Source organism: Perissodus microlepis, chromosome 8, assembly GCF_051167445.1.
Source record: "Perissodus microlepis isolate ML-2025 ecotype Zambia chromosome 8, ASM5116744v1, whole genome shotgun sequence".
NCBI classification, from domain to species: Eukaryota; Metazoa; Chordata; class Actinopteri; order Cichliformes; family Cichlidae; genus Perissodus; species Perissodus microlepis.
In genome coordinates, this window is record NC_140468.1 from 22565630 (window position 1) to 22590762 (window position 25133).

Sequence of the window (25133 nt, forward strand, 5' to 3'; positions counted from 1 at the left end):
TAACAGGAAGAAACCTCCAGCAGACGCTCACAGAGGGGCAGCAATTTGCTGCGAATAGCTAGGGGTGAGAGCAGGTGAGAGGAGGGAGGCAGGACAAAAGATTAATGTCATCCTTATTCAAGTTAGAGTATACACTGCCTTAGTACTTAGTACAGCCCTCAATACAACCTCCATCTCAAACAAGCTGTCTTAGTTAAGGATAGACGTTGGAGGTTATGAGTTTTATCAGTGGCTACCAGGTTCTGAGGTCAACCAGTAGCTAAAGTACTACCCAAAAGCATTTGTTGGCACACTTAAAAGAGTAAAATACAGAAAATTAAAAGTATCTTAGAAAAGAGGCTGGATGATGCTCCACCCCCTGAAACATTTCCTGCATACACTACAAGAATGTAGCTCAGCTCGAATGCAGATCCACAATCCAGTGGACATTTGGTTTTAGGTTTACTTTAATGATTTTAAGTGCATCTAAAGGAGATCTAAAAACCCTGCTGAAATTTTGCCCAAGGGTCTGTCAAACAGGAGGAAAAAACTCTTAGAATTAACAGGACATAAACAATTCCCTGTCCAAAAACAACTCAAAGACCAAGTTTCCCTCTTTATTTACTCACCTTCCCTTACTCACCATCTCCTTTGTGGGAGGTGGCATTAAAAAGATTAGGATTTTGGCCTGGCAGTTGCTTTTGGACGTGGCCACACTCAAAAACATGAAGGCATACATTTTCGAGGTGGTCTTGTTTTGGGAAATACAGACAAAATAAGGGTCCTTGGTTGTCGGACTGATGGTAAAGAACCCCATAGCACAGCACTATGGGTATCCTGTGACCGTGTGAGGGCAGGTTGGGTTTGATTGGATATGTGACGTATGGTTCTGGAACAAAAAGGGCCTAAAGTTTCTCAGAACCTGGTGATCATGTGAGGGTGTCCTGAGTAAGCTGTGAGGTGGAAGGGATGCCGTGTCGACTACTCTCATGAAAAGGAGGCCTGACAGTGAATCTGAAAACAATACGAGGCACTGCTCTGGCTTTGATTCATTGGCGTAATGGCTGCTGGATCGCTTCTCAATGTATCTGAAGGCTCTGTCAGACATTTACAGCTGATTGGAATAGTGGGATAAGGAGTGTGAATTGATATGGATGGAAGTAAAGGATGAGATGTAGGGATTAAAGTGGACTTAAAAGTTTGGAATGGGAATGGCTGTGAAAGGAAGAGCAGGACACGGGACGTAAAAGCAGCTACGATGCATTTTAAAGGTCGGACGGAAATAAGTAACACAGTTATGGGGCAGGTGTTTGGGTGGATGCGGTGGCTGCTTTTATGCCCCTATCCTTCATGGTGAATGGTTCAGTAATAAACCTTGAGACTCAGCGTCTGCCGGAAAAAAATATGTCAACCGTCATTGTCAAGGACCGGATGTCCATTTTTGATATCCAGCAAACACTGAGTCTAAAAAAAAAAGAAAAAAAAAGATTGTCAATATGAATAGTTACAGTCAAAAAAAGATTTAAGTGGAATTCCTGAATGCTCTGCTGTCCTGCTTAGAACATCAAAAGAGACAGGAAGCGACACAGTGGTGAGAAAAAGACAAAAACAGCGAAGGACGGAATTCGCATCAGATTTGAGAGCAGCGCAGAGGAACAGCAGAGCAAACTGAAAAGTCCAGAGGAGAAGAGGTAAATAAGAAAACATGACATCGTTCAAAATGACAGGGCATGGTAACACCCACTCGTGCCAGCACTCTTTAACACACCCACACTGACACACATTGTGCTGGTTCACATAGTAGACCGACACACCTTTCTGAGTCATACTTGAGCAGGATGGACCAATTGAAATGGGGGACTGAATGGTGAATGCAAGCAATTGGACAGAGTGAGTGGAAGGCGGAATAACAGGGAAAACGGTGAGAACAAGATACAGGACGGATGGGAAGCTTTATAACAGCATAATGACTGCGTTTAACCCTTCTTCCTTTACCTGCATTTGTGTTTATGTTGAGAGCGACAATATGCACAACAGCAAGACCTTGATTTTAATGTCTTCACCCTTTCTTGGGCGAAGGCTGGATTTGATATTTGATGCCAACTTTTTGTCTTTGTCTACACTTTCAGATAATATTTTGCGTTACAACCACTCATCATACAGCTGTAAACCACACAAAAGGCATCTCCATAACAGATCTGCAATACTTGCTAAAGACTGATACATACTTTAAGACAAGCTCTAATCTACTTTTAAGAACAGAAAGAAAAAGGTCCCATATGAAACGTCCGATTAAGCTTTTACAACAACGCACTAGACATTGACAGACTGTGATTCCACTTGTTTTATTAGGCAAAAAGCAAAGGCAAAATTCTCGCATGTTCCTGAATCAACAAGAATGCTAAAATCCTTCAACACTCCTGCATTTATGCAGAAATATGTGCGCAAAATCTGAAAATGGAAAATAAGATTTAAGGTTCTCATTGACATTCCAATAGTTTGACTGAGGGATTATCAAGATTGTTACCATCAACGATTACATGCCATTTACTCTGTTTTAGTTTGCAAGAAATGTTTTTCTAATAGGTTTTGGTTCATGAAAACTTGACAAATTTAACATTAACGACCAATCAGTGACATTTCAATCAGCTTCACACAAACTTGCTAAGCTAATATATATATATATAAACAAAGTTGGTGAAGATGGTATATGATACATATTATATTACACTGTATTTATGCTTTGAGTTAATCATCCTGATTACATCACTAAAAATCAAGGACCACACTGGGCTCTTTTTGGTGCTAAAAAATTATTAGTGCTGTCAGAGTTAATCTAGTTAAAATGACATTAACGGCATAACCGCATTAACACGGCAAATCCCACGTCATTTTAACGAGATTATATAATTAAGTATTGTAAGTATTTTACAAGTTTCCTCCTTAGGACACACAATTTGGGGAGAATAATATTTAAATGAATCATAAATGAGTTTGCAGAAGGTAATTTACAGAAAATTGTGTCAAAAATAATAATGCAAGAAAAAAAAACAGTTGCCAGAAGGATTTGTTATCAGATCAAGCACGTAATAACTGCAGATGGGTAACTCAAAGCTATGAGTGCTGTGCCAAGGCTAGCTCTACCCTGCAGCTCTTTACTGAGTCTTGACACTGAATATCTTTGCTGCTTTTGATAGACTGCACTGGTCTTTGCATTGTTAGCAGATCACCTGCAGAACTCAAGCAGTTATGCTAACTTGCCCCACTTAGTACAATAAATCAGAAAAGGTAGTGAATATTTTACCACCAAGTAGCCCATAACTACACAAAAGTGGAAAAATGTCACAAATATATTTCGTCAAATGATGTTGTTTGACCCGGCCAAACATAACAATGAGCCTGATTCAATCACACGTGCAGCTCATGACACAGCTTTTGGCGTTCCAACTGAGTGTTTCTTCTTGACTACACCGCACACACACACAATGGTTAAGACACAGCTTTTAGTTATGGCCCTCTGCATAAATAACTCTGCCCAGGAGAAATAAGAAAGAAAAAAAAAAATCTGCCTCATGTCTCTTTCATCACTACATTCGGTGCAGCAGGGCAGCGCTACAATATTAGGCTGTCTGCCCACTCTGCTCCATGCTGCTCTCTTTTTGACATTTCTGCAGATGAAATATTCATGGAGAAAGTTTCCAACATGAAACATTCATAGTGAGTGTTGTTGGCGCACCCCCCCCCCCCGCAGCTCCCACAAATTACTTACAGCTTTTCAGTCAACCTATGTAATTACAACATGCTCTGTCAGAATAGTTGAAGCATTTATTAAAGTTAAAACGCTGCCTTCTGTGCAAATGAATGAACTTCATTAGTCATTCGATGCTTTTTGATTTTTGAGTTTGCATTCTCGCTTTTTTCAGTACATATCAATCATCCCTCATTCACACCACCACAAGCAGAGATTAATGAATATATGCAATATTGCACCAAAACAAATTAGCTTCATTCACTGCATCCTGGATGAGGTAACTTCAAAACATATTATTACAGTTTAGGCTAGGTAACACAGCGTCCAGTTGCTGCTAACCGCCAAAAGTTATGAAAGATTCATCGCATTTAACACTTCACTAAACACTGCTACTTACACCTTGTGGCATCAAACTTTTACACCCCTGAGGTGAATCTCTGGGATTTCTTGCCTGTCTCTCTGTCTCTCACTTCCTTCCCCCACATCCTGCTCCCCTCTGAGACTTTTTTTTGTTGCCTCTCTTCCTTCTCCCATTCACCCTCTCCCTAAAGTGCTGCAGTTATTAATTACATTTCTACAGCGATGGAATAGAAAGAAAGAAAGAAAGAAAGAAAGAAAGAGGGGCGATGTGAAACTTCTGTTCGATTCATCTCTGTTAGTGCTGACCCAGATACAGCTATGGATTGGCACCGGCTGGCTTTGTGTGGCTCCTTGTGTATATGTGTATGCGCGCCAAGCTAATAGATGAAGAAAGCTATTCATGGAATGTCAAGCTGCTTTGTGTACCCACGCTAATGTTTTTTGGATGTCACAGTGTATGTTTTTGGTGCCAGGGGAACCAACATGAGAGGGGATGATCCCATTATCCTTGTGTTCTTGTTAACTGCTGGACTTGTGTCGACAGCAAAGATTAGCAACGTGGCTTAAGAATAAACTACCCAACTTAAGATGGTGACGTTTTATAACTAGACATGAAGAATACAACAGTCATATTGTCCACATCAACCGCCTGCGCAGTTATCTGCAGCGCTGTGGGCACACTTTTTGCAAATAGAGAAACCGTTATATATGTGGGGAAGCAATGAAGCCCTGTCAAGTTTTCCCTTGAGTTTAAAAACTTCCTCTGTGTGATGCTAAGCAAAATGTGTCTTTATAGTTGGTGTCAGAAGTTTAAAAAGCTGGAAAACTTTGTGAACCTTGATATACATTTACATGCATTTGGAGCTCAGTGAAAAAAAGCCTAAGAACTCAGTAGAGCAGCGGTCCCCAACTATTTTTGCGCCACGGACGGGTTTATGTCTGACAATAAAGACACCGGCCTTTAAGGTGTCACGGATAAATACAAAAGAATACAACCAGTACCAGTACAAAAAAAAGAAGATTTATTTATAACACACAGGAAAAGACCCACGGAAACCGAGTTAACGATAAAAACGCGAAAAAAAATAACAATAACGATTACCGGTACCGGTCCATGGCCCGGGGTTTAGGGACCGCTGCAGTAGAGCATACTAATTACATTGTTTGTTTGTTTTTATCACTTATATATGTGACTTGAATTTATACAAAAAAATAAACATGAAATTCATTAATCTACATGGGGAAATATGAGCTTATTATAGGAATGTTTGTTCACTATCCCGTCTTTAAGCGATGACGTGATGAACCCTGCTTACGGGCCCAAACTACCCTGCGTTTAATAAGGCTGTTGTGCTTTTAACATGTTTTAATGCTTTGTATCTTGTTCTATTTAATCTCAAAAAGCCCCTAAAAACAGTCAGTGATCACTGTCGGCCTCTCTCGGTTTTTATTACCGCTGTTCATTTTAAAGCTCAGTTATTAAAACCCTACGATGTAACTACAGCCCAGCGCATGCAGCAGTATATTAATGATTAACCTTGTATTGTGGATGGATTATCTCAGTTGTTCTCCTGACTGAAGTTTGGTCCGTTTACAGCATCCTGCCATGTGATTGCATTTGTCCTTAACCATCGGGAACGTTAACTTTTATCGAGTGGAAAAAGGTTAGCGTTCATCCTCCAGTTTCACTGTTTATATTATGCTAACATAGCTGTGTCGCTAGCCACCACGTAGCACATGATTATATACCGGTTAGCCAAACTTCATTAACCCTACAAACGTCACTGCTGTTTAGTTTCTTGTCTTCATTTATGTTGGAAGTGATAGCAGAGCTGTACGTCTTAATTTGTTTCATAAATCCCTCAGTCAGAACATGGTGTGTTTCATTTAGATGGAAACTAGCGAGCTAACTTCCTGCTAACTTCTAACTCTGTTAAATTTAATAGATTCCGTTTTCATGGATGCCTGGATGTTAAACTTAATTGTTACACCTGGTAGAGCAGAACGCTGATCATTTTATTAAAGATGATGGAATTTAGACAGTTTTTCAACTCAGTTATCCCGCAGTGATCTTTTGACTTTGGGACCTGCAGCGGAGTTTGGGCCCAGACATAGCTAATAACGTCAGATTTAAAGACTGGATAAGGACAAAACTACTGGGCCATCAACACATCACACCCACAGGAGCTGCTTAACCATGGAAAACCATGCAGTGAAGCTCCTGTTTTTATGCTGATGTTAACACAGTTGATTGAGGAACAACAAGGTTATTATGGTTAAGTAACACAAAACTGAAAATTACAACTAGATATGAACATTTTTTTCGTTAACTAAAATAAAAACTAGATTTACTAAGGCAATCTGCTGCTAATGACATTGCATTTAGTTCACAGGATATATTAATAATAATAATATTAATCTGCCATGTCCCACAACACAAAGGTTAGTGGATAAACAGCATGAAAGTGTTGTTGTTGGGCTCAGAGTAGGAGGCTGATTTACAGCAAAGTATCAGCTGGCAATCAGCTCTTAAATATGCCAGTTTCCACAGCAACGTGAGACCACCAACAGAGATGGAAACGGCTCAAAACATATGTGGTCAGTGTTAAAATCATGCAATCCTATATCAAAAAGATAAAGTTGCAAAAAGGGACAGCTGTTAAACCTAACAGATAAACAGCAGAGAGTCAATGTGAAGGTATACAGATAGCCATGTTTGTGTGCGACTGTTTGCAGTATTCTGGGTTTATATTACTCTCTCCTGCACTTGTATTTCTTGATCAGCTCACTGTTTGGGGTGAGATGTGATGACAAGTGTGTTATGATAGAGTGAATTCATGTGGGGGCTGACCCAGCCAGAGCTGCTTGGGATACAGCGCGATCTGTTCGGCGTGTTTGGGAAGCCGAGGGCCATCTGTTAACACGACAGAACCATGGTTCCCTCAGACTTGACTTATAGCCGGAGTATGGTGTGCGCACACACACACACGAACGCACAAACACATGCAAATTAAAAGTACGACTTTAAATTCTAGTCATAAACAGTTAGCATGTCATCACCTTACAAATTCACAACACATTCACCTTCAAATATTCAAATGTACTGCAGCTTTTAAAGCTTTTCTCTAAACCGTGCCCGTTACTTTCCTCTCTGCTCCTAATTACAACTTTTATGTTTAGCCTCACAGAACTACACTTACACTGCATGGTCCATATTATGTGTATGTAAACACACTCAAATAATGCTAGAAGCAGATACTACAACAGAACAAGAAAATTATTGTTTTAGTAAAGATATCCGTGTTCTACAAACTTACTGTGGATTTTACAATGATGCCTCTATAAGGATACATCTCTTTTTTTCATTACTCTTATTTCAGCCATCATTACAGTTTGGTACATCACTTTTATATCACTTTAATTGATATTTTTTCAAGATGTCCAAGACTTTTAGCACCTCTGGTATCAGTTTAAACATCCTGTTTTAAAAGCCACCCGAAAGCCATGACAACAATACTCCATCATCCTTAAGACTGAGGGGTAAAAACGTCATCAAACTTCATCTAAGAGGAAGCGAATGTCTTGGGCTTTGTTTCATAGTTTCTGTTCTAATTGTTTAGCTTTTACTTTGTAACTCTATGATTTGGTTTGACCGCTTCCTTACAACTTCTGTGCAGTATAAGAAGGTAGCGTTTTGGTTCCTTGGTATAAAATATACATTTTAAACTGTATTACAGCAGTATTTTTGGTAGTTCTATAACATGTACAGTGGTAATGAAATGTAGCTATCTGGCTACTTCGAAGTATGGAATACAGATAACGAGCAGATCTGCAGAATTAACCAGGCAGTGCAGTGAAATTATGCTGATTTCCTTTGCAACCCTACAATTTTTTGAAAGTAGAATTCCTCTCAGTTTTATACTTTCTACACTAATTTGACAACACGATGGGGTCTGGGAACTTGGGTCTTTCTTCTCAGGTCCACAAGCTTCAAATTGTTACTCTAAAAGACATTATAGAGTTTTTTATAGAGTAACTGTGACTACATTTAATACTATGGCTGCATAATCACAGCCAACAGCCTATAGACTCAGGCATCAACACTAAGAGCATCATTACCCTGATGCAAGCCGCTGTGTGTCAAAAGATCCAGAACGCTATCATTGTGGTAGCTCCTCGAGAGGGAGGAAGCAGCACGCAGCTATATTTACAATTTGCTGCATACACCATGCAGTGCACTGTAGCTTCACTTGATGTGTCTGCCACAGCCAGCTGACTGTGACTCAACACAACAAGTCAACTCCAACAACAGGGCAGAGTTTCAAATTTAGCCTTAGGTGTTCCTGCGCTCGCTCTCTGCATGTCACAATGCATCGCCACTTCTTCTTCAGCGTGCACCTGTCTGTGCTTACATCACTGCATTATTACAGCCTGATACAGTGTTTGTGTAACTCTGCCACCTCCTCCACCCACATGCATATCTTCTCCTCCTCCCTGCATCATCAGTGGAAATCTTAATGCACCTCCTTGATCACCTCTTTTCCTCTCTCTTTGTTCCACTCCTCCATCGAGTCTCTACAAATGATAACGACCCCACACGCGTGGAGTGTGCTGGACACCTCAAATACACATACACAGTGTGCAGGCGTGGTTTTTCTGTGGGACTTTTGTGTTTGTGTCAGTACTGTAATTACCTTTTGGGTAAAACTACCTAAATGTTACAAGAGACTGAGGCAAAAAAGGATCAACAGAGAGGCTGTGGGGGTCAGACATTCATCCACACTGAGAGGAGGGGGGGGATTTGAGGATGCGATAGCTGCTCCTGCATATTTCACAACCTGTTTTGCAGCCATCTGCTCCCCGACACACTCATATGCACACAAGAATACGAAGCAACACAGCCGGGTCTACCTTCCAGGAATGTGCCGCAAATTAACAGACACCACTCCCGCTTACCTGCTGTAAGTAAACCGAGGTGATGATGGGACCATCGGGATATAGCTAAGCCTACTCACACAAACTCTCATTCACGAGATCTCAGCAGCTTCCATCTTTCATAACAATACCTTTAGCAGATTTCCATGGAAACTACTTGTGGCAATTCAGGCAGTGGTCACACCGCCAGGATGACCTTTTATGCCCAACAAGCTGTGAACAAACCTGCTGTGGTCTCAGCTAATCACAACTCATACCGATGCGACCTTTGCACACAGTGTTTCCTAGTGAATCGGACATTCTTTTATTCTATTTGAGATCATGATTTAATAACGATGCACACGTGATAAAGTAGAAATAGACCAAAGGAACAGTTTAAACCTTTGAGCGAAACAAGCTGGAGCTGATTTCAGTTTGCTGCAGTTTAATATAGCAACATCTACACATTCTGATTCTGGATGTCCTAAATGAAGATTTCTAAACTAAGCAAAGATTCAGGGACCAAATAACAGAAATTTCTTGATTGAATCTCTGTGGCCTTTGAATAGAGGCTGGTAAGCCTTAATAGATGATTTTACTTGTACCTTTTTGGTACCAATCTGTAGTGACAGCAGTGAGCTGAAGTTACAAGACACAATGCAAGAGAGAGAAATCCAACACATTATTAAAGTTTAACGAATAATTCTGAGTAATTAGTAAACTGGTCTTTAGCTTCTTTCCTATTGGTTTTGATAGGTCAGTAACTTTTTTGGTCAGTACCGAATACGTTTGCCAGAACTTGTTACTAAATGATAAACGGTGTAAAACAAAAAAGGATCGGTATTATCATCTAGTGTTGCGGTACTAGAATTTCAAACTTGATGCTGAAATACTCGGGGGAAACTGAGAAAATGAAAAGACTTTTTAATCATCAAGATTAGAAAAATTCATGCCCTGTTTATTTGATGTGTTACTACGGAGCCCTGCAAGGGACATCTCGCAAAAGTCCATCTTTTTTTTTTTCTTTCACCAATGTCCCTTGCGGGGCTCCATAGCTTACCATATTTTGTTGCTGATCAATAAGAGTTGGCATGGTAGCGTCAACTTGTAAACTATGATTCTTATAAGTGTGGTGTGTGTTGTTATCATATAAAAGTATTGCAGGAAGATTTCAAATGTCATGTTACATTTGAGCTCTGACGTTTCCTTCACTAAATTCAGTAGGCTGATTTGAAAGTCAAAGTAATAAAAATGTTACACAGAGCTATTTGAAACTATTTTTCTTACTGCCATTGTTTGTATTGACAATATATAGGCATACAGGGAATGATATATGACCTCTCCTCAAGGTCAATTAAGGTCAAACCTTCATTAAAATGTCTTTTATCTTTAAAATTCTGCTTAAAATCCAGCTGCCTTTGTTTGTATTGGCAAAATGTAGGAAAAGATCTGGTATATGGGGATTCTTAACATCACATTATAGTTTACAGCTAAGATCAGGTTACATTTGACCTCTGACCTCACTTTTACATTTCACATCTACCTTTCTTTCAAGTCGACCCCAAAATGTGTTCTATCTTTAAATAAAGTATGAAGCGAAAGAGAATGAGCTGCCTAGTTAGAAATATACTGTTGATATATTATATCAAGCTCAAGTTATTCATGTTGTCACAGTCCTGGGTCGTATGACCCAGCGCTTTGTGTTTTCTTGTATTTTGATATTCATTGTTTATAGTTCGTACTTTTAGATCCTGGGTTCCTTAGTTGTAGTTATTCATTGTTTAGCAGGTCTCCTTTGGGTCATCTTCCCATGTGTTACAGTTCCCCTTGTTGTTTATTGTGTCTTATCTGTCATGTTTCTGGTCTGCCTGGTTAATGCTGTCATGCCTGTGTCTTGTCATGTTTTCCTGTTTATTTTGAAAGTCCAGTTTCCATGTCTTTGTGTTTTAGTTTACATTTCCTGTGCATCATTATGTTCATCCTAGTCAGCTGTGTCTCCACTTCCCCTGATCACCTCATGTGTGTATTTAAGTCATGTGTCTCTTACTGTTCATTGCGGGACGCCAATTTCCCTCCCTAGACTATCATCTAGTCACAGTCACAGTCACAGTCTGAGTCATACTCATAGTTTTACCTTTTGTTATCATAGTCAGTTATAGTTTCTCATAGTTATTCTTGGTGTTTCATAGTTTCATGTTGTCAGCTGAAATAAAGGCTCGCCTTCTGTTTGCAAACCAGCTCCTTCCTCCAGTGTCTGCTTTCGGATCCGCTCTAACAAACACACCGGCACACCTCGCCGTGACACATGTCCAGTTATTTACAAATCAGTACCTATTATCCGTGACCTACTCCTACATAATGCTGGTGTCATCAAAGTAAGCATCTGTCACGCTACGCTTATCTGAGTTTAGCTGCACTAAACCAAGAAAACAAAAGATTGCTGAGATCTCAAAGTCAAAGTAGAGCTGCTTATAGATTCTTGGCCCGTTTTACTAACTTCATGACTCCACTTATCAGCTGATCACTTTCATTCAGAGTGAAATATCGAACAAAGTGTTTACGGTCTTGTTTGAATCCAAGATGATGAATGACTAGCGAGTGTGGTAGCGACTTTTCGTCTAGAGCCACCGACAGCTCAATTTTACTTACTTAAACTTCTGTGTTAACGTTTGTTTACTATAGTGATGTCGAGAAGTTTCCTCCAGTACCACCTTGAGGTTTGTGTTTCAATCAAACAGTAAACTAAATAATATAAATACTGCGTTTATCGAATCTACGTATGTTAGCATGCTGACAATAAGAGTTAGCTTAAAGCACAGCTATGCTAAAGTGTACTTTTATGCCCATTACAACATTTATGTTCTCAGTTTGTAACACTTTCTTCTAAAAATGTCACCACGCTTTCAAATGACAAAATGGCTTTGGTGCTGAGAAAAAATATTATTGTAACTAAAAGAAAAGAGCATCATAAGCATATACTGAGAGAATTACACCACATCTGTCTGGAAAACACTAAAGGAAACTCTGGAATTCTTATGTGGAAACATCTTTTTCCCTTCTCTCCCTCTCGCCACCTGAGTTTCCCTGCTAATTTAATTTTACACCAAACTCTTCCTTTCATGTGGTGTTGGTGGTGCAGCAGCAGCGGTGCGGTGCTGTGAACAGTGGATGGATCACGAGCGGTGTGGAAGAGCTGTGAAAGACAAAGGCACGACAGAGAAAACAGGTAACAGCATGTCCAGCGGACTGAGAGCTGATGGGAGAGAGGCAGGGGGGCGGGGACGCAAGATGGGGCCCTACCTCCCGTGATCATTGAACTTATTAACCCTAGCCACCGTTAATGGGTGGTCGTGGTCGGTGGCGGTGTGGGGTTTTAAAAAGGGACACACAGAACATGCTGGAAACTCTGTACCTTTCAGTGTGCCGTCAGAGAGGGCCCAACTCACCCCCGGAACCAATAAATCTAGAGGAATGAGAGCGTGTTAGTCAGGCAGAGGCCGAAGAAAGCGAGAAAGGAAAGATGGCTGAAAGTTAGAGACAGAAGAGAGTCAAAGAGATAGAAAGAGGGAAAGAGGGATGGAGTAAGGCTTAGAAGGTAGCGATGAAAGGTTAAGCTGGTTTGTGTGCCTATGGTTATTTTCGTCTTTCCAGAGATTCTGAGTCCAGTTCTTTGGATGAAAAACGTTCACATGTCACAAACCAAAGGTTTCAAAAACACCCGCTTTACAAATTGTCGAGTTACAACTGCAACTGTTATGAGCAACTTTTCATTTTCGTATTACCGTTTTACTAAGGAATCAACTTCTTGCCCTTTAGCCACCCTAAAGACCAAAACAAAAAAAGCATCCTGGCAAAAAATACTGAGCCAGAAATTAAGAAGAGAACCGTTTCAATGAAAAAAAATCAGAGAAGGAGAAAAAAAAGCAGGGAAAGAAACTCAGAGATGTGGAAGAAGACGAGTTAAAGGGGCCTCTTGACATATACTGTGTGTACACGTAGACTGTGTGTGACAGGGTCGGGGTGAGTTTCTTGATTGGATGAGATAGCCTTGGCGGACACCTCCTGTAAAAGCAAGATCAATTTCCATCTGTATTTCTCAAGAGCTCGACGGAAACATTCCGGTTATCAAATAAAATTATATATATATAAAAGAAATGAAAAGGTTTGGGTTTTTTGCCTTTTGGCTTTAAAAAAAAGTGTCCACTGCTCCTTGTACAAAATATAGACATATATATAAAAAAGTGCCTTTGGAATAGGTTCGGCAAAATACTGTACAGGCATGAGTATAGGCCTCAAATTCCCAAGAAGGGTAATGCTAGCAGAACCTAGCACTGTTTTGTGGGGTGTAGGAGGCAGTGGAAAGTATTAAAATAGGTAAAAAGAAAAAAAAAAAAAAGCAGTTTGTCATCAACTCCTATACAGCCGGAGGTGAGGGTGGGACAGGCGTGAAATTAGCTCTAACTCCTTCGCAAATCTCACAAGCTACAGGTGAAACTCTTCCTCCTTTTCTTCCAGATTTTGGTCTATCCCTGCTCCTCCGGCTGTACTAAACCGCATGCAGAAGAGAGGAAGGGAGGGGGGGTCATCTCCTTTTCGGGCCACGGTGATGAAATCATTGACTCCCCCTCCCTCTAGCTCTGTATACCCACCACCATGCAAGCCCCATCTGTCAGCACTCACTGGGCATGCTCCAAGGGGCCATCCCAAGCACGGTGTCTACGGTAGACCAGGCAAGTTAAGGGAGGAGGGAAAGGGTGGCGGCTAACTCCAGCGGTCATCAGTCCTAATTCTGCGAGCCTGCTGATTGTGGGAGCTTTTCTTAACATCCAGCTTGATTAATTATTGCTGGGGTCGAAGGAAAGCCGCCACAGCCTGCAGCAGACTCTACAGAGCCAGAGCAGGTGACCACCAGACTGGATTAAGAATTCTTTCCATTTTACTCACGGTAAAAGGGAAAGAGGATGGTCGAAGGAAAGGGAGTTCTACCGCAGAGTAGCAACTATATTTGATACTAGCTCACTAATTGCGTTTTTCCGTATTCGGCCAAATCAAATTAAAAAGCAAAAAGGAAAAAAAAAGGCTCAAGCTCAAATCAAGCAGGACTCAGAAAGATGTGGAAAGACTACCGACCAGCCAGCTCCTTCTCCTTACTCCGTCTCTTTTTCTCCATGCGCTTCAGTCTCTTCTCCTCCCTGCGTTTGGCCTCCTCGGCTTCCTGGTGGCGCCGGCATTTATGGAAGTTCTCCACCACCACGCCTACAAACATGTTGAGCACGAAGAAGGCGACGATCAGGAGGAAGGAGATGAAGTAGAGCAACATCCATGGGTTGTAGTTCATTATGGGCTGAAAAACAACAGAAAAATCAGGAAGGACGTTAATTCAGGCTGGCTGCAAACCCGGGTCAGACACAATCAGGTTAGATCAGCTGATGTTGATGCCCGCCCACGTCAGCTGATGGCCCAGGTAATGTCCTTCCACACATCTAACTGGCAAAGCTGCTTTACCTTACTCACAAGTGCTTTGTAGCTGCAACCTGCTTTGCAACCTCCTCCTTTCATACTGTATCTGACGTCTTCAGTGTCTTATTCTATTGTCATTGCTGCCTGCTCTGTTCTGTGCAGGGCTCTTGCTGCAGACGGAAACATCAATCTTCTTTTAGCTCTATGTGGAGGATTTTTTTACATTAAGAAGTCTTCATCACTCAATCTAAGTAATGACTGCCTGCCAGGTACGGCTGTATTAGACGAAATCCAGAAATTATATTGAACAGCCAAGGGACTTGCCAACATTTTGTGTGCGCAATTTAACATTTACCTGTTGGTCAACTCCCACAGCATCAAGCCCATCGTACATAATGTCGACCCATCCATCTTTTGACGCCAGCACAAAGAGAGACATCAAGGCCTGAGAAAGGATGACAGGGTTGAAATGTAAACACGGACTAGAGTTAAAAACAGTTGAAAAACGTGATCAGCATCATCAGTTTTTTTTAATTCATGCGTCTGTCCATCAGGAATCTTGACATTTCGAATGTCTTACTTGTCCTAGGTTGTCAAAGTTGTACTTGTGTCTGACCCACTTATAGCTGGCTTGCAAGCAGTCTGACTTATTGGTGATGTTCCTTACATCCTCTCCTTGACAAATGAAGAATTTTCCCTTGAAAAGCTGAGGAGAAAACACACAGACACACATACATTTGAACCACCACAAAAACACTGTTAAGTTTGTAGGTGACCCTGCTGTGATTGGACTCCAGGTTTTGAAAGCTTTAGTTCAACCCTGAGAGCACATTTATGTATTTCATATTACACGATTTAGGGTGATATGGTACTTTGCCAAAGTGTGTATGCTCTTTACTGAAGCTATAAAAAGCTCCAAAAGCACATCAACACTGAGCGACAACATATGGATCGGTAGCGTTGGGAACACTGGAGGTTGAATTCTGCACTTCATGAGTGAATATTCCAACTGCTGCCTCATGGTGTCATAACAGCCATTAACCCTTTATGACCTTACTTTACTTGGACAGATGGTTAAAGGACATTAATGTCCTGACGGCAGACAAACAGGAGTTGGAACTACACCAAGGCCACAGAGCTTGTTGGTATGGATTGGTCCTTGGGCTGTTAGCCATGAAAACTCATTGCGGCCACATAAGCATACATAAGCGTCCAGGCCTATGAGTTATAAGTCGGAGAGTGCATAAAAAAATAGCTGTTTTTCTGATAGCCCTTCCAGATGTACATACACCCAAGGTGGTTCGGGAGAGGGTGGAGACCTGCGCGAGCATTCAATCACATGTCAAATTGCTAATGCAGGCTTACAGAGTCTTCTCATTAGGTCTGTGCGCATACTCTCCATTTCCCCCTCCCCTCTCACCTGTACTCCCAGGATGCCAAAGATAATGAAGAAGGCACAGCAGATGACCACGATGTTGCCGATGGGCTTCAGGGACGACATCAGGGTCTCTACCACCAGCTTCAGGCCCGGGGCTCTGCTGATCACGCTGGAACATGGCACACAATGGAGTATTAGTGCACTATGTGTGTGTGGGGGTTTGTGCAGGACACTCTTAGGTCAGTTACTGTGCAGCTCACACCAGATGGAGAATGGATGCCTGCAGCGATCCAACCCGCAACCTCATCACGCCCCCTACCCCCCAGGCCTTCACTTCAGGCACTTTTAGACACGCACGCAGCCCCTCCCTCCATCGCAGTTTGTTTATTTGCCGTGTCTCTCATTTGCTCCCTCTTTTCTTTTCTTTAAAAACACATCTCTTTGCTTATTGCAGTCAAAGAAACAGAGTCTTCTAATTAAGCCACTGGACTGATGAGGATGGTTCATTAGCACCAGCAGGGCACCTGGCACTGCACTGCACAGCAGCTGTGCTTCTCTGACAGGGAGAAACTCAATACACAGATACTACACGGAACCTAACGGGTAACGCGCTCGCCTGCACAGGCTTTCTCTTCAAGCAAGCACTAAACATATGAGGTGATCAGGTGATTAAAAAACAAACTGCCACACAGTTTCTCAGCAGCCAAAGCCGCTGAGGCGATAATCTTCTCTGCCACTGTCTATTTGTCTTTGTCTACACTGTATGTTTTTCTCCAGGCTGACAATTGAGTGATAGAACAGTCGATAGCACATTAAGAGAAGACATGAGATAATAAGGAGCCAAGACTGACCAAGGTCGCAGTGATCAATAGCCCTGATCAGAGAATTACAAGTCAGTGGCTGCCCTTTTTTTCCTGCTTGCACTTCACTTGCTATTTTAACTATTTGTTTATTGAATGTTTCAACCATTTGTGTGTGTATGTGCCATTTGGTCTAAAGTTAGGGAAGACAGGTGTAGCTATTAGATGTGGTATAAGGCTTAACCTCAGCTTATTCACTAAACTGAACTTCTCCATTCGTTTTCTATTACCAATCTGACAAAATAAGAAGGCATGCTTTGTATTAAAGACTACCCAGCAGGCTTGTGCTTCATTTTCACCGAGTTAAACAGTATATCTGTGAGTTACAACTATAAAGATTATGGCTATAGCATGCTAAAGAAACTAGTTTGCATTAGCACCTTTGTGCTCCATACTGTAGTCTAAACATGGCTGCGTCTGGATGCAAATAAACAAACATGGCAACAACCAAATGTTGAAGCTTCAACATGTGAGTACAGAAACCAATCGATGTCACAGCCTCAAAACATGTCAGAGGAGGCTTTAATCAGCGTAGACATATTTATTGCCAGTATTCATTGTAGATTATTTCTTCAGGCAAACAGGAAATGGGACATGTTGTCTAAAAAAGGTTAATCTAGCAGAGTGAGGGATCTCAAATCTGAGAATCTCTTTCAGAATCTCTTTGCAATGTTTGAATTTTTACATGTTATTGGCTATAATTTTGCATCTAGGGCAAACATTTGAAATTGATTTATTTGTCTTTGGTGTCTTTCTGGTGTAAATAGACACTGTTGTTAAAAGTGAAAAACCTTGTGGTGGCTGGTAGTGCTCCCTCACATTGTGGTTTCCACTCACCATCTTCAAAAGAACACCCCAGGTCCTGTTCACATTAGGTCTTAATATTTAGTGGTTCAGTCTCTGTGAGAGTCCAAAATACTGTAATGTGCTCAGGACCAAAGTGGCTCAAATGTGTTTGACTCACTGCCATAATAGGCTGAGGCTCCACATCTGGCCTATAGAGGGCACTAGTACTCAAGGAGAGCAACTGTGAATGTCTGCAGGGATTCATTCTCCTGTTCTTTGACAGCGTGTTTGCATTCAGTCCCTTGGCAATGACATTGATCAAAGTCCAGTTTCTGTCTGTAGTCATTTCTGGTAAAAAAAAAAAAAAAAAAAAAAAGACCAAACGTCCAGGTTTTACTCATATTTCTTTTCATGGTGGATTTTAAAGCATTTGATTAAAATTATTCCATTTACCTACTTAAATTTACCAAGTGACTTTATTAACTTTTTACTACAGTTTTACTAAACTGAATAGGACACAGAGCAATGCTTGGTTTCCACCAGGAAAGTTGTTAAGAGTCATTGCTTTTCAGGAGTTAACAGACTAGCATCCACCCAACAATACTGCATGCTGTGTGGCAGCTGTGTGTCATGTAGCTTCAGCTCTAACTGCGCAGTGCACACTGCTGCTGCTGGTGCCAGGAGAGCGATGGACTGTGGGGAAACGGTTTAGCCCTCAGTATTTAGTAAATATTAGACATTCAGCTGAAGAAAAGACGTTAAGTTACTTGTATAATATTAGCTTAGTTCTTTTCAACTTTTTAAAACTTAACTAAGTGTAAATAACACTTCCAAGCTCCATCCAACCATTTTCTTCCAATAATCTAATTCAGGGTCACGAGGCAGGGCTGGAACCTATCCCACCTGTCATAGGCAGAGAGTAGGGTGCACCCTTCAAGTAGAAGAAAAGTCCATTTACCATGGAAGGACAGACAATTCATAACGTTCAGATCTCTGAAAAGACACGTCTATTTTGAAATACACATAACCGACCTATTCAAGTGGTTTTGTGTTGAGTAGCATGAATAATTGAACAAGATTTTTGACCAGTTTGCTCTAGTTCCCGCACACTGCTGAGTCGCATATGAACACCTCAGACGAGCCTCTGTACCTTTTCACGTCCTTTCAAACCAAACTCTAACAAGTACGCTGAAGTGAAAAGGCTTATTAAGGAGAGGAACTATGGAGAGACGAGGCTCTCACTCTAAGTCAATACACTCTGATGATGCGGTACATGAAGGACACGCTGCAGTGGGCTTCTCTCCGTTATGTCTATTTGCATATGGCACAAAAAGGAGGATGAGGGGAAGCTGAATGGAGAGAGCAGAAGGAGAGAAAGAAGTTTGCTTTGTCTGATCTACCTTCTGCATAATTTCATGGCGGTGTCCTTGTTTTGCACCGCACAAAGGAGCAATGAGGAGCGTGCCACGATCCTCACCACCTGCACACATGCACCACCCATCTCTCTCTCTCCCACTTCCTCTCCTTCCACCACCAGCTTATTCCTCACACGGAGTAAAGGGAACAACAAGTAGGGCAATAAGTGGCAGCCGTACTCCCACAGTGCAAACACTGGGTGTAATTAAGCGACGCCGAGAGATAGAAATAGGGAACAGAGGGAGGAGAGGAGGGCTGATGAGTTGCAGGAATACAGAGGGAATAAAAAATGAGGCAGCTCTTCTTTTCTTGCTTTTTTTCTCGCTTTTTTTTTGGTCAGAACTTTGCCTGTCACTCCACCTAGCTCTGAATTTTCTTCTCCTTTTCAGCCCCCAGCTGGCGTTCCTCGTCATCGCTTCAGCCCAATCTCTCATTGTGCTTACGGAAATGCAAAAGAAAGACAGTGACATGTCACATCGCAGGGTTAGGCACTTGTAATTATATGTTATAAGTCAATTAGGCCACCAGCATTGAGGTAATTACATCATCATCAACTGACGGATGTGCTCAAAAGGCTGATCCGATAGAGGTCAACCGCAGCAGGGGATTCATCGATAAAAGCAACCTGCTGGCTCTCTCTGACCTCGACACTCCGGTCTGCCTGCGATGGAGCTCGGTGGCAGCTATAACTAATGATGAACGTGGAGAGGGTTTTGGGGTAGGGGTTTCTAGGTTGCACCTTAATTGTCGATGAGCTGTAGGTGCTGTGGGGTGACATAAAAGTGCCACTCGATGACATGGGGGGTGTTAACTCGCGGGACCTCCCCGAGGACTGCCCTCAGCTCAGGTAGTGGGCAGTTGATGAATGACTGCAGAGGTGTGTGCGTGCTCCCTGTTAAACAAAGCCGATGCATCATTCTGTCACATGCACAGACGCACACAACACACACATGCGTGCAATGAATGCTATCATTAATATCTCTAATGAGGAGGAAACAGCAACATGCTCCTGCGCAACGCCTGTTGCAGTAAAACTCATCCAACGTACACGGCTAGTTTAGAGCAACCGCTTCACCTTATCGCACTTAAGATGTGCAAAGTGCTTATTGTAACTAAGTATTGTAGCCTTAAAACTTGGTCGTCTAAGTTGCTACAGCTTTTTAGGCCCTGAGGACATGAATGACTGTTGATTGAGTTTTCTTCTCATATCGGCGTCGGCAGCTCTGATGCTGCCTGCGTGAACCCCCATGTGCCACCGCGGTGCCGGAGGGGAAAACACAGACGAGTTCATATTTAATTAAAATACCCAGTGAGTGTGAGTTTGCCACAGTTGAATTGGGGTGATAACAAGCTGATATTGAAGGAAATTCTGTAGCTTTATGAAGCCGTGCCTGTTTTCTGGTGTGTTTGGGGAATTTGGGGGACTAACTGATTTAATGTTACAGTTTGGAAGTTTTACACATACATTATTCTGGTTGAGCGGTTGCTGTAATTTTTTATTTAACAAACTGGCAAAATGGTAATGACATGTTCTGGTAAATATTTTTAAAAGGGCCCTGTTGTGCTCATTTCCTGCTTCATATTTTTATTCTTGGACTCGACTAAAGTAGCTTTGCATTGAGTCATGATTGGAAAACAATCATTTGTCTCATACCAGGGCTTGGCGCAGCTATTCAGTTGATTTTCTGTTGGAACCAAGTCATTTTAGCTCCTTTCCCCTTCCCTTTAAGCCAGTTTTCTTCTGATTGGCTGCCCCTTGTAAACAGAAGGTTTGAACAGCTGGTGGGTTGGGCTTCTGCACTTAATACAGTCTTAATACAGGAACAAATAAGGAAAAAAACTCTGGAACTGAGCAGCAACCTCCATGTGACTAAGAAGAAATTGGTGGTTGCCCGTGAGATTGATTATTTTCATTTATTTATTCATATTGTTGTCGGTGACCAAATGCAAGTAGTTGTGGCTACCAGACCTAAGTGGTGACCTTGAGCTTGAGGATGCAACACCTACAGGTGGCAACAACTTTCAATCGCAAGGTGATTGTTCTTGTTTCTCGCGTTGGAGGCAACCTGTTTCCAAATATTTAGGATCCTAACCCAACTGACACATCACTGTCATTCCGATTGATTCAGGCAGTCTGAATCATTCTGCCCCTATGAGCTGAACTAGGGGACACAACTTATCTGGTTACTGACTCTTTGTATTCTTGTTGTATTCAGAGACATGTTGAAGCAGCAAGCATGCCAACCATTCTGCAGTTAAACCGCTGACCTTCAACAACTACCTCAGTACTTCTAGAGGACTTTCTGAATTTCAGTTTCAAATCTGTGAGGTTCATGTGAATTTTAGACATCAATAGATTTGGATTTTCACTGATATATCATGGTTAATCACTGTATCCACAAACTGATTTGATGTAATTGCTAAATTGACGCCACTGCCCAACCATTCTGTTGCTTACTGATAGCAAATTGACTCAGCTTAATTGCTGTTTTGTTGTGGTTTTGACACATCAAAGTCACTTTGAACAAAGCAGCTGACAGCACGTGGGCACTGTCCTGATGACCATCTTTGAAGCAACCCATTTTAAAGGCAACGCTATGCAAGATCATAAGTGGTAATAGTTTTTTGTTGCACTATGGTACCCAACCATCTAGTGTCACTACAGCCTAAGTAAGGACTCAGCAGTTACTGTGGCTGACAGTTAAAATCTGATATTAAGAATCTTACCAGCCATTCATACATTTCTTGTGCTTATTCTGTTCTCCAAATATGTAATTTCAAGAAGTCACCTTGAAATCTCACATTAATCTGATGGCAAGTCAATGCACCGAAACCTATTGTATTCTATTCCATTCTCAGACAAATAACACTAAATTGTCCTGATACTGGGTCTTTCTGTGTTTCCGGACTTGTTTGTTGGAATATTCTGTGTGATTCATAGTTTCATGGTTATATTTACGTTGTGTATAAAGTATGCTTGAGTTAGCCTTCAGTTCTTAGTCATCTTAGAGTTTTCAGTGTCTCGTCTTCCCCTGTGTTTAGTCAGCCTTGTCTTCATGTTTGTTTATCTCTTGTCTCCATTGTTGCTGTCCCAGTATCTGTTTCTCCGTAGACTTTTTTTTTTCAGTTTTTCTGTAATTATGTCCTCAGTCTCCCTCTGCTCGTGGTTGCGTCGTCAGCTCATACTGTGTGTTTTTTAATTTTTCTGCGAGTTCCTTTTTTTTAAAGTAGTTTACATGTTTTCTAGTTTCCGGTTCCTAGTACCTAACTTCTTCCTTGCTAGAATTTAGTTTTTTGTATTTCCTTTGAGCCTCTAGATTTGGCAATAAAGCTGCTTTTTAGTTAATTACCTCTGTCTCCAATGGCTGCACCTGGGTCCTGCCCAACCTAAATAATCCAGCTTCTGCACTATGTAGCAGCTATCAGTGATCCTGCATCTTATGCGATTTGTTTTTTTTGCTTAAATGGAGAGGAAAAGTTAGCTAGTTAGCTTGTTTAGTAAACACGTGAGGGAGTATGATTTGACAACTAATGTTGATGTTCATACAACGTCCTGTTAAAGTTTGAAATGATCTGTGCCAACACAGCTACAGGCATCACTGCTCAGCTGCGTCTGCATCTTCCCAATGAGGCTGGATTAAGCTTTTAGCACTTCAGTATTGGTTTTAGTAGTAGCTAGCTTCAAGAAGCACAATTTTTTGCTGATAATTGTTTCGCTTCTGAAGTCAGTGTTGTCATCTTCCAAGCAACAGTTTTAAGTACAGAGTACACTATAATCAGACTATACCGTATAAACCAGAGCAGCAAACTTATAGCTTAATATAGCCTTTACTGCTGCGCTCCTTCTTATGGATTAAAAGTTAATAACTTAAAAATGATTTTTGGTATTTCTTTCCTTTAATTCATCTGCAGCCTCAGCAGAGAAGAGAACCAAGCTCCACAGCTCAGCTCTTTCTTCTTCTCTTCTTCTCTTCCTTTTCTCGTCTTTTCTCTCTCCTTTGCTTTCTGCCTCTCTTTGTATTGAGTCTAGATCTGCCCATCGTTCCCTGCCATTCTGCATCTCCGTCAAACTGGTGACATCATGCCCGAAGGAAATTGTTGCCCTTTGCTCCTAAAAATATTTCCCCCAGACTCAAAATGGGTCCAATTTCCTTTTGTAATTGTTTCATATTTTTTTCTAATCTGACTTTAAAACCGTTGCTAGCCCTGTTAATACAAACTCAGCTGTCATCTGAGGATTAAATAAGGCAGGGCGTATAACAGGAAGACTTAAAGAGGATTCAGCGGCATTTAGAAACAGGTGAATCTCTTCAAGCATTCAGTTTGTCACAGTTGCACCAAATTTAATTAGGAAGTCACTCATTTGACAGCAAGCTTATACTTTTAATGTCACATTACCATTTCAGTAAGACAGCACCAGGGCTGAAGAAAGACTGAATTTTTTGCATTGAGGGATTTCATTAGTTACAAATTCATCCCACAGTGTGACTGCAAGCCCAAACATATATCCATAATGAATTATCCACAGGAAGATCATGGGCTTTCTAAAAGGGCACTCACAGTGATTCCCCTGCCAAAGCCAGTGCCAATGCAAATGCCAGTGTCAGTGCCAATGGCAATGTCAATGCAAAAGCCAATTACCTGTTTAGGTTCTTCTTTTTCCTTTTTTTTTTGCAGAGAATAATTATGGATCCACACCAAATTCCACTCGGTCCTTCATTTGCCCATGCTTCACTTCACCAACAAGATCAGTGCAATTCAGCTCAGTAGTTTTGCTGACAAGATTGCACTTTGCAAGAAGTTGCTTATGAATCCTCTAAGGTCTAAGGCAGGGGTGGGGAACTCCAGGCAACTTCATGACATGTTGAGCAGTAATTTTTGGCCATTTGGATGAAGGACACATCTAAAACCTGCAGGACACCGGCCCTTGAGGCCTGGAGTTCCCCCACCCCTTGTCTAAGCTGTCATTGGTGATAACTCTTACTCATACAAACAGAAAAAACCCAACACAAATATAAATGGAACACTTTTTAGTGCATGTCAGTAAGAATGGTTATGTCCTTTGTCCCTGATCGAGTAGACTTGAGAGAACAATTTAATAAAAACAAAAGTTGCAAATTCTGATTGGCTAGGATTGGCGTCATCGCCAATAATTTAGACCTCAGAGGGTTAATGAGATAATGAGATATCTATTTAAGCCTTTTTTTAGCAGCATCCGTAACCGTTAAACAGAACATGCACAAACCGGTAACTAGTAAAGATTAGAAGTTAATTACTTGTTACAATAGTTTAAAAGGGACTATATTTATGCCTCAATTTCTCATTCAACCCACACAATCCTCAGTTTGCATTAAAACAGTCTTTGCTGTTGTAGAAGGTTTTACAGTGACTGATAACAGACACTTAGCTGTTGTTATATACTAGTAAACGCTGCTAACACAGATACAATGTGGACATTAGGTTAATCCAGTTTTGAGCATAGTTTCTTTTAAGAAGAACAGCATTGTAGCTACTAAACTACTGACGCCTACATGTAGGAACATGAAGAAAACACTACAAACAAACCCCAAACCAAGTAACTTCTGAAGGCTGCAATGTGACAGAAAAGTGATGAAAAAAACATAACCTGGCCAACTAACTGGAAATTCACCCGGTTTAATTAAACCCAAACATTACAGAACGAAGTCAAAGACGAAAGTAGCGCTTTGAACGCAGGAGAGCAAAAGCAGTCTCGTCAAAAGATTTCACTTTCATGTCAAAGGTGAAAGTTAAAAAAGCAAAAGGATGGGGGAAAGAGATCAGTGCTGTTCAGCAGGTAAATTTGGCAGGATGAAAATGAATATTTGATTTTTGTGCTCTTCCCGAGAATGGTGATAAATATTCAAAAGAGGGCAAAGCCTGGAGAGCTCCCCTTCACGAGATGAGACATCCAAGAGGCTGCATGTATACAAGCACGCACACACACACACACACACACACACACAAACACACAAAGAATAGATAAAACTCAAAGCAGTGCAAATATTTGGAAAATACAAAAACGATGTTCAAATCGGTGATTTCTGATTTATTTCCGCTCAAATAAACACAACTGTGAAATTGTGTGCATGCTGACATTAACATGAATGCATGCTAAAATAAATGCATACACACATAGACACACACACACTGATGCACTTGCATCTCCTTACTGAGACTGAGAGGAAGTTTCTTCCTACCTATTTATGAC

At 41.2% G+C, this 25133-nt stretch overlaps 1 protein-coding gene across 1 annotated transcript in view; it reads right to left on the reverse strand.

Moving 5' to 3' along the window:
- The window catches only part of cacna1g (calcium channel, voltage-dependent, T type, alpha 1G subunit), a 310938-nt gene that overhangs the window by 38201 nt on the left and 247604 nt on the right, over positions 1-25133 (reverse strand). Inside the window, exons 24-28 of the mRNA XM_084938287.1 lie at positions 15885-16011; positions 15045-15170; positions 14820-14909; positions 14156-14348; positions 12417-12467 (exon numbers count right to left, since the gene is read on the reverse strand). Coding sequence (XP_084794413.1) covers positions 12417-12467; positions 14156-14348; positions 14820-14909; positions 15045-15170; positions 15885-16011 — 587 coding nt within the window. The remainder of the gene's footprint in view (positions 1-12416; positions 12468-14155; positions 14349-14819; positions 14910-15044; positions 15171-15884; positions 16012-25133) is intronic.